This window comes from Sceloporus occidentalis, unplaced genomic scaffold (assembly GCF_023333645.1).
Source record: "Sceloporus occidentalis isolate IW3139 unplaced genomic scaffold, rSceOcc1.0.p SCAF_10, whole genome shotgun sequence".
NCBI lineage: Eukaryota > Metazoa > Chordata > Lepidosauria > Squamata > Phrynosomatidae > Sceloporus > Sceloporus occidentalis.
Window position 1 is genome coordinate 22,043,200 of NW_028316990.1, and position 14,977 is coordinate 22,058,176.

At 50.6% G+C, this 14,977-nt stretch overlaps 2 protein-coding genes across 2 annotated transcripts; one reads left to right on the forward strand and one right to left on the reverse strand.

The window, feature by feature from the left end:
• Positions 1 to 1,906: 1,906 nt before the first annotated feature.
• Positions 1,907 to 10,146, reverse strand: LOC149306145 (N-acetylglucosamine-1-phosphotransferase subunit gamma-like). Its single transcript, XM_089476826.1, has 11 exons — positions 10,048 to 10,146; positions 9,912 to 9,963; positions 9,686 to 9,765; positions 9,480 to 9,534; positions 9,303 to 9,386; positions 6,985 to 7,078; positions 6,733 to 6,847; positions 5,522 to 5,604; positions 3,508 to 3,633; positions 3,031 to 3,112; positions 1,907 to 2,579 (listed from the first exon to the last, which is right to left on the reverse strand). Exons 1-11 carry the CDS (start codon positions 10,115 to 10,117, stop codon positions 2,470 to 2,472), a joined length of 951 nt encoding a protein of 316 aa, XP_089332952.1. The 5' UTR covers positions 10,118 to 10,146; the 3' UTR covers positions 1,907 to 2,469.
• Positions 9,793 to 14,544, forward strand: LOC149306146 (18S rRNA aminocarboxypropyltransferase-like). The gene is made up of 5 exons (XM_089476825.1): positions 9,793 to 10,595; positions 10,970 to 11,163; positions 12,016 to 12,189; positions 12,974 to 13,037; positions 13,116 to 14,544. The coding sequence occupies exons 1-5, from the start codon at positions 10,198 to 10,200 to the stop codon at positions 13,282 to 13,284; spliced, it is 999 nt and encodes a 332-aa protein (XP_089332951.1). The 5' UTR covers positions 9,793 to 10,197; the 3' UTR covers positions 13,285 to 14,544.
• Positions 14,545 to 14,977: the final 433 nt, after the last annotated feature.

A 14,977-nucleotide genomic window follows, 5' to 3' on the forward strand; every position in this document is an offset into this window, starting at 1 on the left:
GCAGAGGGCGCGCCAGGACAGGGAGAATAATGGGGTTTGCAGCAAAGCCTCCAGGGGCCGTAGTACGCACTTTTAGCCACAGGAGGGCGCCTGAGAGCCAGGAAGGAGATCGTGCATCGCAAATGCGATCTAGATCGCAAAAGGTCAATCGCAAATTGCGTTCCCTCCCGCAACGCCCCCTTCCACCACCACCGCCATGATACGATGACTCTGGCCGATTTTCTCCTCATGTGCAAGCGCAGCAGCGACCACGCCGAGAGAAGAATAGCAGCCATTAGTCATTAAGCCTGCTGCAGTATGCCAAGGGCGCCGCCAGAAGGTGGCTGAGAGCAAGGCAGGAGGCGCTTTCGTGGCTTTGAGCAGCGGACAGGCCGCAGCAATGCCCCCTTCCCGCCACCAGAACACTCCGAAGGACTACAATTCCCATAACCCCCCTGGGAAAACAGGGCCACTGCCTCGAGGGCCAGAAGATGAGGGGGATTTCATCCAAAAGCGTTTTGAAGGGCTCCAGGGCGTAGAAAGGCTGCCTTTTAGGCACCCCCCCCCGCCTTCTATATCGTCTTCCTTCCAAGGCCCCCTTTTAGCGGATTTTAGGGTCCTGGGGGTAGACTTTGGAATAGGCAGCCAGTAAGAGGAGGATGGAAGGGCCAGGTAAAAGGAATGAGGCCACGCCCCTCAGAAATAGGCAGCCAATCAAAGCGGAGGAAGGGACAGGTAAAAGGCATAGGGCCAAACCCCTCAGAAATAGGCGGCCAATCAGAGCGCTGTTTTTCCTCTTCCCTGTCCTTGTCCGCCCTCTGGTGGCCGCAGGGGAACATGGCAGCCTCTTCTGCCTTTCCCGCCCATTGAGTCCTGCGCTGGGAAAGGCGGCTGCGAGGGTCCTTTGGGCGACAGCGAGAGAGAAGGGAAAGTACAGCGGAAGACATGGCACCCAATCAAGGAACAAGAAAAGTGGAAACAAGGCGGAATGGGATGAATGAATGCAATCTCATGTTAAAAGGAATAAAAATTAAACTAGACCCCCGTCCTGCCCAAGGCCTTTCAAGGGGGGTGCCTCTGGCCCCTGCGGCCTTGGAAGGAAGAGGGTTAGGGTCCTTTCTGCTCTGGAGGCCAGGCCTGGGACCTCTCTCTCTGGAGAGCAATGGAGGGCAAGGGGTCGACCCTCGTCTGCTTGGAGGGAGCCTCCTCTGGATCATTGGCCAGAGGGGCCCAAAGCGGGTCCCAGGAGTGAAAGACAGCCAAAAGCTCAAGAATGCTCCAGGCCTAGGGCCAAAGAGAGCCACCTCCAGCCCTCCTTAGAGGTAGCTTTGAATTTGCATCAAACTAAAAAACAAAGCCCAGTTTTACCACTAAGATTTCAAAGTCCCAGCAAACTCTGCTCAGTGGGGACTAGCCCTTACCTGCCAGGCTAAGCTGGGGTTGACCAGGCTTCCTTGCAGACCTTTTGAATAGCGTCAGACTTAGGAAGACTAAGCTTATGGCTGGAAACTGGCAGGCTCATGGGAACAAGTCTCTGCGTCTCTAAGACAGCTGTCCATGGTTCTTGGAAAATAACTTTGGGAGCAATTCAATTATCAGGTTAAAAGAAACCCAAGCTCACCGTTGGGGACTTCAGCCCCAGACAGAAGACTCAGGAGGATTAGCCTCTTAACTGCTGAGGCGCCAAAAAAGTCTCAAACTAAAAGGGGGGGGGGTCAAGATCCTTTTTAGTCCTGGGACACAGTTTGCGGTGAAGGAAAAAGAGGTTTACAATTGCTTTATCCTTAGGGGGACCCAAAGAGCAGACATCTTTTCAAAACTCAGCAAACAACAGACTGCAGACTCCCCCCACGCATCACAGCGGCTAGCAAACAATAAGAAATTAGGACAGCAACTTACGTTCAGTTAAAAGACGCGTCAGTAAGGCTTCTTAAATCAACCAATGCATTTTATAGGACAACATTCCAGCAACCAGCAACGCAGCCCACAAGCAACGGGCAGAGAGACAATGAAGGCAGAATCATGGTGCCTTCTCTGAATGGGTTATAAATCCCACAACAAGCAACAGGGCACTGCCCCTTTCCAATGGCTGAATGGGGAGCCACGGCACCTTTTCTGGACAGTAGGGAGTAGGGAGAGTAGACAGTGAGGAGGTGTAACAAAATGTTCTCTGATGGTAGTGTTATCAGGACCTGTAGTAACAGAGTGGATCATTCAGAGGCAGATAGAGTAAAACAGCGATGGCCATGAACTGCCTCCGGGACAGCATCCCGGCACAAAGGCACCCATGGCTCCGCTCACTTGCTATCACAGCCCCAGAGGCACAGTCTGGAGAGCCCTGTCAGGAGCAGCCCAGAAGCTGGCCTGCGGAGCCTCTGCCTTTTGAGGAAACGGCCCACGCACGCTCTCCTTTCACAGTTCCATCTGGATGGCCAACAGCTGACCGACGCTGAGCAAGCCAACAGATCAGTTCCTTGGTAGGGAGCCGTTCTAGGCCCCCGCATCTCCACGCAGCTGCTGATAAGCCTTTGACAAAACAGCAGGAGCTGACGTTTCCACCACAAGCCTTTTTGCAACGTGCTTTTCATCACTGCTTTCAGCTGTAACAGAGAGAAATAATGGAACAGGTCTTACTGAGGTCCATACAATCTACTGGCAGAGCAGCTCCTAAGGGCTTTAGATGGGAGGCTTTTCCCAGTCCCACCTGGAGTTAACTAGCCATTAGTAGCATTACCCTAATTAGCAATTATTTGACAAGGAAAGCTCCATTCAATGTTCATGCCCTGCATACTTTAAAAGGTGGACAGAAAGACAGAAAGCGTAACAACCACTTGAGTAAGCCAATCCCCTCAAAGCGAAGAACCCAAACAGTCTTGGGCCCTTGCTTTCTTGGTGGACAGACTAAGGTAGAGTCATCTAGTAAGTGTTTGGGAAGTTCCCTGAAGAACCTCCTACTACATTCCTACCTTTACTCTCAAAATTTCATACGTTCTTAAGACTGCAACTATAGTAAGCAATAAAGAGGAGGAGGGGGGGACATGTCAGACTTACTTAGGACAGTTTCATATGCAACACCATGCTGACTTAATAAATGTTTAAGTTTCTGCAGATCTTCAGAAAGTTTCTTGTAATCCTAGAGGAAGGAAGGGAGGAGTGTTTAATCTCAGATGGGTTCTCCACAAGCATAAACATCAATGTAATAATATACAAAACATCCAGGTAGAGAGGCCTTGCAAACAAAAGCAAACAGCATGAATACTGGCATCCTTCACATCAAGACACTGATTCTCTCTGGGAGACATCTGTAAACACAGGCCTGAGGCACAAAGTTTTGCAAAGGAGCCATGGGGCATTTCCAGTGCCACTTATTCACCCCACTTTTAGCTGCAGGACAAATATTAATCGAAAGCAGGGGGTTGTTTGCTTGGTGACTTGGTACAACATCCCTCCTCTTCCCCACCTGCTTCCATTTGATAAGATCAGCCAAGGTTCCCAGGCAAGGAAGGATCTGAGCACCACTTCATGTACCTTATTGCACCTTTCCAAGGAGCCAAATGTCTCCTGTGGGGATTTTGTTCTCTTCTCTTCTGTTTCTCTTGCTGATTTAAAAAAGCTAGCTTCTTCATAGATCTCTCTCAGCTTTTTCTTGTATCCCTGGGGGAAGGGGGGTACCAAAACAAACCTAGTTTTAAATTAAGTTCCCCGTTCAAAATTCATGTACAGTCTGATCCCTATATTTAGTGCAGTGTATATAGAGGAAGGTAAGCAAAAAGGAAACAGGTCTAGGAACATAATAATAATAATAATAATAATAAATCTATTCATAACAACAGTCAACATCCATAACAGTCCAATAAAACTGCTATACAGACAACAATAAAATTTCCCTAATCCCCTTAACCTCCCTCCTTCTGCTAAAACTACACATAAACATCAAGACACAATACAATATCCCCAATACAGTGTTCTTAGTTACAAATTTTGTAACTAAGGGTTGATGCAGGTCGAATTATTCCAAGAGACCATCAGAAAGAGAGGCGGAGAAAGAGTGAATGGATCAATTTGGTTAATTCAGCTATGAAGAACAGCTTAGGGAGCTATGTATATTTGCTGAGCCAACTTGGCCCCTTCTGGGAGAAAGACAGCATACAAATACAAATACAAATGACATCACTAAATAGAATAAAAATGAAATGTATGCTTAGCTTGCAAAAGGTGACAAGATCGCCACCTTTAAATAACAGAAGGAGTAGCATGTAGAAGATAGAGCAAGCTTTTTTCCTGCTGCTCCAGACAGAAACATGAACCAAGGAATCCCAGTTACAAGAATCACAAGAAAAAAGATTCCAGATAGATATTGGGAAGCACTTTTGGATGGCAAAAGCTGATCAACAGCGGAATGAATACTCAGTAGGTCGTAAAAATAAAATAAAGGTGTCATCTATAACTCAAACGATTGTTCAGTTTATTATACCAGCAATATTTAAAAAGAGTATGTTGTTGGTACACACATCTGAACAATTATCTGAGTTATTTCTTTGCTGTTGTGTGCCTTCAAGTCATTTCTGACTTAGTGGCAACTCTAAGGCAAAGCTATCCCAGCATTTTCTGGGCAACATTTCTTCAGGCTTGCCTTTGCCTTCTGAGGCCGAGAGCGTGTAACTTGCCCAGGGCACCCAGTGGGTTTCCAGAGCTGAGCCTGAATTTGAACCCTAGTCTCTAATCTGGGTAAAGAAAGAGACAAAGGGGTTGTAGAAACAGCTGCAGCCCTGACCCAAGGAGCGGCTCCTTTTCGTGCCATGGAAAGGGTGCCATGCCCAGGCCGCCACGTGTATACGGCGCTCCTTTGGCGCCACATAGTATGGATGCACCGCTGGAGGAGTGCCATGGCGCCATGTGGAGCGGTGCGCAGTGTCAGGGAGCCTGGGGTCGGAGTCGGGGTGTGTGTCATGTGGATGCAACGCCTCAACTCCACCCTCAGGCCACCCTTTCAGGCCAGTCTGTTCAGGGCCTAAGATTCAAACCCACCATTCCATCATCCACCACTCAAACCTGGCTCCTCAGTTATTTCTAAATAATACATTTCTTTATTAAACTGCATCCTCTAGAATACTAACAATTCCTTTGACACCCTTATAGGAAATGAGTTAATTTACTGTTTCAGATTTTTTATCCAACATGCTGTAAACTACACAATACAACCATACACCCAACCCACAGATCACATTTCATATTATTCAATGGCGGTGCATGCACATGGATGCGCCAATAAAGCCCACTAAATAGTATGGGGTGTGACCTCCCCCTTTTGTCCCATCCAGTGGGGACCCTGGAACTGAACCCCACGAATGGGAAGGGTCCACAGTAGTTGTACCCAAAGGCAGCCTTTCCCCAAGCCTCAGGAACTGCAGGCTCCAGGAAGGCTAGGCATGTAGGTCTGGCCATCACCACAGACATCCAAGGGCTCTGGAGCAGCTTCTGCCTGGAGAGGAGACCCACTCTCACCCCCTGAATGGGAGGCACACAGAAGCGGGAGATTTACCTGTTCTGTGATGAGCTCATCATACAGCAACTGCTCCACTGCATCCCATTTTCTCTGGAGCACTTCAGACAGGGCTGGATACACTGCAACAAGGAAGCATCTCTTTCTTTACCTAGGCTGCTTGGCTCAAAGGGAACATCTGATCTGCTTCCAGGCAGAGGGAGAAGGCTGGAGCCTTACAGTATCCTAAACGTATGCTAGTTGCAACAATCTCTGATGCAGAGCCACGACTAACAACACAAAAGCCTAACCCCACAGGAAACCACCAGACCCAGTAGCCAATGTGGCCGCAGCAGGAATTGTGGGAGCTGAAACGGGTGCTACAGAAGAAGCCTACGCCTTGCCTCATCACCAACAAGGTAAAAGGCAAAGGCATTCCCCATTGACAAGGTTGTCAAGTTGTGTCCGGCCATAGGGGCCGGTGCTTATCTCCATTATGAGCCAAAGTGCCAAAGTGCCAAAGAGCCAGTGATGGGAGCTCACCCCATCATGCGGCATTTGAACTGCTCACCTGCCGGACCTGTGATCAACAGAGCCAGCGTCTTACCCCTTGAGCTGCCGCATCCCTATAACTAACAAGGACTCGGCTCTATCCCAGCAGCCTTCCCCCTCTCTTCCACTTCTTCATCCAGATGCCACTCTTGGGGGGGGGGGGTTTCTCCCTTAATTTTGTTACCACTAATTGTTTGCACTTCTGAAAATTTACTTAGGATTCTGCTCAACATGGCAGTGCACCCCTCACGTTTCCAACAGCCACGGACTCTTATCCTAGCAGCAACTACCATCTGACTCTCCTGTTAACGGATGTAACAGCTGTATTTTTTGCATTTATCTAGCAAAATTTCTCAGTACAGCTGTGGTCCCAAAATAATCAATCTCAAAATGCAAACATCTTAACAGTTCAGACATCTCTGAGTAACATCAACACAGCAGATCAGAAGGCTGTTAAAATACAGTTGAACAACCAAGAGAAAATCCCTTTGGTCTTCCTCCTTTTTGCAGCCAGCTGTTTCTCACAGACAGCCGGGGTCTTGGGCGGCTCAGTGAAGCCCAAGGGAGTTGCGGGGAGAAGGGGCTTGTTCCCTGGAGGTGCTGATCTACCATTCAGCACCTGATCCAAAAGGTCCATTCCAGCAGGGACCCGGCCTAAAGGCCTGATCTGAAGGGCTTCGCGCCAGAGTCCCACCCATGAAAAGATGTATTTATCGTACCTAAGAGAGAATGCGGGTGGCACACAAGTGGCGTTTCAAAGGTAAGGGAATAAACACAGGTGCTCGGTTCAGACACGTGGGCCAACTTGTTCTTCTTTCCGCACACAAGAAGTACCTAAAAAGCAGACAAGACGGAAGAAGTGAAGCAAGCCTATCACATAGGTGCCTTTTTGCAAAGTCTTGGAACATTTTTAAAGATCCAGAGAGCAAAACCAGGAGAAAGCCAGGTTCCCTCACCATTTGTCCTCTTACCTTTGTCTCCCTGTTCTTGGTTTCACACGAATCGCCATCTCTCATCCACATGCCTACAAACGTCTTGTTTTCTATTTCCCATTCATGCCAGATTCTAGATGGAAACCAAGTATATTAGAGGGGACTGTGTGACAAACAACCATGAAACTAAACACAAACAAATATCGACAAAAGCTGGCATTTAAAAAAAAAATTGCAGGTTTAACTGTTCAAAAGTTAAATCTGCAATAATGTAACCTACAACTATCAAGACCATTCCAGTTTGGTTCCTGGGCTCTGTATGAGGAGGCGGGCGGTCAATTCCATCTAGAATGGCCGATTCCCAAAGGCAAGGCTGAGAGACCACTGCTCAGGCCATTGGCCGTTATGCGATGGGATCCTAGCTCTCTCTTCTCCTGGACACAAAACTCCAGGAAGGTCCCTCTTCATTAGTTTCAGAAGTCATGGAAAGCAGAATTTGGAACTGCACCAAGAAGCCTATGCTCCAGTCCCCCCATAACTGAGTGGTGACCTGTGACTTGGGTGGGGGTTGTTGGCATTGACAAGGCTATTTTTAAGGTTTTATCCCTTCTGCTAAACACAATGGGAAAAAAGAAATAGCACTGGGTTTTCAGACAGTGCATGGACCTTCAGCCATTTTGCCAGCGAAGTTGAGGTGTTCCCTCAGTGTGCCTTTATAGCAAGCATTACGAATGTGGAATCAAGGTGTAGCCAATGCATCTTAGGCAGTGTGCGATCAGTGCTCCAGCTGAGTCTTCGAAGGGGAAACCTCCCTCCCCAAAGTGAAATAATAATTCTGTGACTGGACAGGAACCTTCAGAAGTGAGTTTCAGCACAACGCTGCCGAGTCCTCTGGTTACTGTTTGGTAGTTGGAGGAAACTAACTACAATCCCACTGTGAATATGGGAAAAACACAAATAATAAAAACACCATGTTTTTACCTGAGAGGACACCTCTCTAGGAATCTCTAGGTCTTTCAGTGCAACTCTATGGTCAACGTCTGACAGACACTGACCATAGAACTGCGCTGGAGGAGCTACAAAGGCCTAGTAGTCTCTCTAGGAATCTCAAGGTCTTCCAGGGCAACTCTGTGGCCAACGTCCAACAGACACTGACCACAGAACTGCAATGGAGGAGCTACAAAGGCCTAGGAGAGTGTTCTTTCTAGGAATATCTAGGTCCTCCAAGGCAACTCTGTGGCCAACGTCCGACAGACACTGACCATAGAACTGTGCTGGAGGAACTACAAAGGCCTAGTAGAGTAGTCTCTCTAGGAATCTCTAGGTCCTCCAGGGCAACTCTGTGGCCAACGTCCGACAGACACTGACCATAGAACTGCACTGGAGGAACTACAAAGGCCTAGTAGAGTAGTCTCTCTAGGAATCTCTAGGTCCTCCAGGGCAACTCTGGAGTCAACGTCTGACAGACTCTGACCATAGAACTGCAATGGAGGAGCTACAAAGGCCTAGTAGAGTGTTCTCTCTAGGAATCTCTAGGTCTTTCAGTGCGACTTTTAGTTAAAGTTGAGCAAAGAATTGGACTGGAGGGCCTAGATATTCCTAGAGAGAACATATCTATCAAATCTGTGAATAATCAAAGCTTCAAATATCAATGCCACAATCATCGAAGGATGAGTGTAATTTAAAAACCGGTGCTGTTGCTGCTTGTGAAATCACCTCTTTATAGGTAAGAATGCCTTCTACACACTAATTTGACTGCAATCTCTTATGAGACTTCAGCTAAGTCTGTGGTTTGACATTGCAAAGCAACCTCCATGTTATGTGCTTTGCTATTCCTGCCACGCTCCGTGATTTGCCATTTTGACAATAACCAGCCATTAGGGTGGAGCTGAGCCTCTCCTGCGGAGGAAGCGCCTGCAAAGCCATGCATCCAGAGCCATTGCAGGGAGGTCCGAGGGAAAGGAGGCCAAGGAGGCAGCCTGGGAACTCAGTTCTTTTTGGTCCCCCTCCAGCTTGCTTAAGGCAAGGAGAGTTAGTAAGCTCTTCTTTGGCCCATTAGTCACACAGTCCCCTAGTACTTTCCCAGTCCCTGACATAGACAAGATGCTTCCTCTCATCCAAAGGGAAGCATAAAGATGAGGCTGGAGGTTACTCCATCTCCTGGCCTTTGCACTCCCCATGCTGTGGGCAACAAAGGAGTGTGGCTAAAGAGACTCTGGGTTCATGGAGACTCAGCGGTACATCAGCAAAGCGGCTGTGGCTGCGGGGGAGAAAGTGGTGCCTTTGCAAAGGCCCTCCCTCCCTCCACCAAGTCCAGAGCGCAAGGAGGGCCTGCCAGTCCTCTGCGGGGCTTTTACCCGAGGATCCCGCTGTAGGCGTTCCAGCGGAAGGTCTGTTCGTGTTGCGTCACGTTGTGGAAGGGGCAGAACTCGTACTTGTACCTGGAGGATGAGGAAGAGAGGGAAGGCCGGTCAGCCCAGCGGATGACTCCCTCCGCGGACGGACACAGGCCCTGCTTCCCCAGGAAGACTCACATGGACTCCACGAAGCTGAAGCACTTCCCTGAGAGCTGCAGGAGATGAGCCGGTCCTGCGAGGAGGAGGAGGAGGAAGACAGGAAGGAGGGAGGGAGGGAGGGATGGAGAGAAGGAAGGCCCCTGCCTCCCCTGGCCCCGGATGAGAGCCAGCCCCGGGGCCCCGCTGCCTCCCTCCCTCCCTCCCTCTCTCCAGGAACTGCTGACCTGCGGGGTCGGAGGGGTCTGCCTTGGGCTGGAGGCGGTGCGAGGGCGGCGGCTGCGGAGGCAGGAAGGGGTTGTTCAGCCTGGAAAGAAGAGTTGGAGGAAGGAAGGAAGGAAGGAAGGAAGGAAGGAAGGAAGGGGGCGGTGAGGAGGAGGAAGAAGGAAGGCCGAAGGAAGGGCTGCCGGGCTCCGCTCCCTCCCTGGCTCCCTCCCTCTCCCTCTCTCTCACCCGAAGCTGTTGGGCTCCTCCACGACCTTCATCTTCCCTCCGGCGACCGGCCCTGGAAGAGAGGCGGAGGCTGAGCGGAGGGAGGACTAAGACAACGGGGCCGGGGCCCTGCTTCCTCCCTTCCTTCCTTCCTTACCCGCCGCCAGAAGCAGCAGCAGCAGCAGCGGCGGCGGCCTCCCGCTCCTCCTCTTCCTCGCCGCCGCCATCTTGCTCCGCCGGAAGTGGCCGAGGGCCTTCTTCCGGTTGGCCTCCGACCCGGAAGCGCGAGGAGGGCAGCGAGGCGACGATGGGTCGCCAGCGGAGGAGGGCCGCGAGGAGGAGGCCGAGGGCCGGGACGGGAGAAGGGGAAGGGGAAGGAGGCTGCCCGACGGAGGAGGGCGGTGAGCCTGGGCGCAGAGGGGCCTCGGAGGAGGAGGAGGCGCGAAGGCTGAGCCCGGATCCCTCTCTGTCTCCCGCAGCCTCCCTGGAGCCGGAGCCGGAGCCGGAGCCGGGCGCTGGCGGGGCCCCGTCTCCCGCTGCTGCCCCGCGCCTCTTCCTGTGGGAGCTGGGCCAGTGCGATCGCCGGCGCTGCACCGGGCGGAGGCTGGCGCGGAAGGGGCTGGCGCGGACGCTGCCTCTCGGGAGGCGCTTCGGGGGCCTGGTCCTCAGCCCCGCCGCCCACCGACGCCTCTCCCCCGCCGACAGGTAGGACAGGGGCCCAGGAAGGCAGGCAGGTTGGCGGCCTGCAAGGAAGGGAGCCTTCCCGAGGGCTTCGGCCTCTGGGGCTGCGAAGGGGGCCCTGGGAAGCCATGGTCCGGAGGCCCCGTCTCTGCAGAGGCAGGAGCAGCCCTGGCCCCGGGGCTCCCTGCCTCCAAAGGCTTTCCTGAGACGCCGAAGGCCTCTGAGAATCGCCCCAAGAAACCGCCCGGGCCCTGCCTCCTTTGAGCCCCGGCCAGCCTCCGGCTGCTGCCTCTTGGGCTCCAGGGCCTGTGGGCAGCCCTGCCTCCGTCTCTAAAGCGCAGGGAGGGAGAGCAGCGGCAGAGGCCCCCGGCGCTCCTGAGCATCTGCCTCTTTCCCAGGGAGACGGTGGCCCAGAGCGGAGTGGCCGCCATCGACTGTTCCTGGGCCAAGCTGGACCAGACGCCATTGAGCAAGACGAAGGGAGGCTGCCTGCGGCTGCTGCCCTTCTTGGTGGCTGCAAACCCTGTGAATTATGGCCGGCCCTGGAAGCTCTCCTGCGTGGAAGCCTTTGCTGCCGCTCTCTGCATTGTGGGTGAGGATGGAGAAGACGCGGCCCTTCTCATCTCCCTGGAGTACTGGAGGAATCCCGATCTTGCAGGAGCTTTGTTTCCCGCTCTTCCTTCTCCTCCCTAGAGCCCCCCTGCCCTGCTGCTCTCTCTGCATCCTTTGGCTGTCCTCCTGCATGGCCCAGCATAGTGTCGGGGCACCATGGGGCTCCCCCAGACCCTCCGCAGAGCCCCCACCCGCTGCCTGTTATCTCTGGAGGAGAGCAGAGGGCTGGCCATGTATCCAGACGCTGGAGCCGGCCGGGGTCCTCCATGAATGGGGGCCTCTGTGGCTCTAGCCCAGTGGTTCCTAACCTGTGGGTCGGGACCCCTTTGGGGGTCGAATGACCCTTTCATGGGGGTCACCTAAGACCACTGGAAAACACCTTTTTAATTACAGCTATGAAGTAGCAACAAAAATAATTGCATGGGTTCGGGTCACCACAACATGAGGAACTGTGTTAAAGGGTCACAGCATTAGGAAGGTTGGGAACCACTGCTTTAGCCAGTCCAGAGTGAGGGGCTTTGGTCGCACAGAGGCAGGAAGGGGCTACGAACTGCTACAGCGTGACTAAGGGTAGGCACAGAGTTACCTTCAAGCTAAAGGTAGGCCAGGCTGCATTTCCTTAGAGGCATATACTACTTTGTAGGCAGAACTCTTCTTTGTTTTTGATTTCAGCTCAGAATTTGGAGACCTCCGCCATCAGAGTTCCCTAATGTGTGTAAATAAAGTGTATGTAGCATTGCAACCAGAGCTTCAGATGCAGAGAAGTGAAGGGCTGGGTTTTACACAATTATGAGGAGCTTGACAACGGATGCCCATCTCTTTCTTGTTTTAGGATTCTCTGATTTTGCCACAGTCCTTTTGCACAAATTTAAGTGGGGAGAAGTGTTCCTTGATCTGAATAGAGATCTCCTAGAGAAATACGCTGCCTGTGCCAATGAAGAGGAAGTGCTGAAAGTAGAGAGAGAATTTTTGGCTCATGCACAAGAAAAGGAAGAATTGGAAATGGGTAAGAAATGCTAGGAGGATCCAGGCCGGTCTCCTTCGGTTGCCTCCCTCCTTTTGTTCCCTATTCAAGATCACCGTGAGAATTTTTGTCAGAAGGACAACGGCATGTCACCAGTTCTAGTTAATTTTGGGATTTTGCTGTTGGCACCCATAAATCCTGTGGGAAAAAATCTGCCCATTTTCAGGTTTATTGCTTCCTCCCTAACAGTCAGTGCATTGCCACCTCCATGATACACTTTTCTGCTGTTCCTGAATAGGTGGCATCTACCATTAAGTCCTGTAAATCCACGGGCTCCGTTTCTTGCATTTTGCATCAGACACTCCCAATAACCCCCCCTTAAATAGCCCCCTTAAGTTCATGTGCCAGGTCTCTTTGGCCTTTCGGCCTCTCTGACAAGCTGCCATGTTTCCCTGTACACTCATCGCTGGCTTACACTTTGCCCTCAGTTAAGCGGCTGGAAGGACCATCCCTTTCAGCCTAAACCAGATGCTTCCCAGTTCTTTGGAGTTTGGTTTAAGCCAGGCAGAACAGGCGCGAGGATGCCCTGCGTCTGGGGCAGGCCTACACATCCCTCTGCCTGCTGACAGCCAATGCCTTGGGCCCTTATGGACAGCTGCGCATTAGCCCTACCCTGCTGGGACTTCATCGTACTTGTAGTTTTATTTACAGTTACTTCTTAAGTATTTGTATCTTGTACAGTGAGATTTATAGAAATGGTTTTCTTGCTGACATTTCAAGAAAGAAAAAGGGAAGAGAATAACAGGCCTGATTTCTTTGTTTCCAGACCCCTTTGATGTTGACTCTGGGGTGGAGTTTTCTAATCCCAACAGGCCAGTTGGAGTTTCACAGTAAGTCCTCTAAGGTTCTCCTTTCAATACCTTCTGGACTTATTATTGGCTTGCATTAATGATGGTCTCTGGTTGCAGACGGATTAATGAAGATGAAAGTTCAGAGGAAGAAACATCAGGAGATGAGGATGAAAAGAGCAGCAGCAGCGACAGCAGCAGTCCTGAGGATTTGAATGCCCCCAGCGCTGTTCCCAGCAAGCCGGCTGCACAGGAGGCCATGGAAGACATAGTGACTCTCCGGCCCTAAGACTTGTCAGTGCTTTGGCAAAAACACACTTAGAATTAACCTTGTTTCCACTTCCAACCACGGAAAGAGGAGCCATTCATTGGCTACGGGCTTTTGTCAGTCACCTTCCCCATCCAGCGAGTGGCTTTTTGGCTCACACTTGGACTGGGCTTGCCTAGTAAATTCCTCTACTGCAGCAGCCTCCTCCCCATTTTCTTTTTCTTACCAGTTTCATGTCTTGATTGGGTATTGCTATAAGGAAACTGTGAGTATGTTTAAAGGAAAGAAACAGTGAAGGGCTCTTGCCTCCATGTGTTTCTGGAAATCCTGCCATTCCCTCTCTGAGAATCTACCTGGGAGAAGCTGCAAGTGGCTGGCGGGCAGCGAATAGGGCATTTGCTGCCCTGGCCAGTAAAGTGTCAGCCAAGCCCTCTGGCTTGCTTCTCCTTTGAGCTTGAGGGTCAGCTGCGTTGCTGGTACAAGGCCAGGCAGTCTAGGTCATGGTTTTGCCTTCCTCTGCAAAGATAGATGAAGGGATAGAATCTCTGATGTCCCTGGTCCCCTTTTCTGGACAGAAAGCTTACTTTGGTTTCTGCTAAAATGGAGCAAGGTGCCAATGCAAGAGAGAAAGGTTCACTGGTTTTTCATCAGATGAGAAAAAAGGCATGTTTCAGCGGGGAGAGAATTAACTTAATATGAGTGTTTAACTTCAAAAATGCATCTGAGAAAGACTAGTCTACAAAAGCTTGTGCGGCCAACTTTTTTCTTTCAGTTAAGTCTCAAAGGTGCAATAAGATCTCTCTACATAACTTTAAAACTGTCCTGCAAAATGGAGGCTTTGGTGCTAAAGAACGCAGAACCGTAAGCACCCAGCTAATTGCATTTCTGCCCCTTGTTCACTTTCAGGGCTTGGACTCCTTTGAAACTGTATTGTTTGTGTGTTGACTGCGTGGGGTGAGTTTGGAGTAGAGGGATTCTATGCAGTCTGTCATACCAGTTTCCATTATAAAGTACCCTGGAACTCAAAGATGGGGATGGGGCAAAAGGGAGACCAATGGGTTGAGCCAACAGAGAGAGCAGGCCTTCTGTTGACAGTGACCCTCTCAGCCCTGGTTCTGCTGCCCAAGAGAGACACTCATCCTGGCATTCCTGAGAACTGAGCAGTTTTTCCTCCATTGTTCCCTTCCTTGTTTTGAGAAGTTAAAACCCACTCATTAATATCTTTTAGAATGACTGTGTATATTGTGTCCACTTCTAAGATACAAACTTTAAAAATTACAATTATAGTTTGTTCCTGTTTTCAGGCTGGCCAAAGTGTACACTTTGGTAATGTTCCATATTTGTTTACTTTAATTTTTGTAGCTACCCTGTTAACACAGGTACTCATAATTGCTTACCTAAGAGCATTTTCTGCCAAGAATGTTGCTTGATTGGTCGGCCTCCTTCATGAAGGACAAGAGAGGGCTTTGGTGAAAAGGAGAAAAGGTGTTTGACAATCGCACAAGAAGTTAAAGTATAAACTTCTCTCTGATGTTGGGCATGTTGTTCTCACAGGATCATGAAGATGATTACAGCAACAGCCATGTTACTGTTACAGTTCCCAGATTCAAGCATCAGGGTTAGATGATTTCCACATTAACAGCAGTGAAAGGTCTGCAGCTTTCTTTATCGCAAGAGTGGTGGGTCTCCTCTCCCAGATCTGTTGGCTCAACAA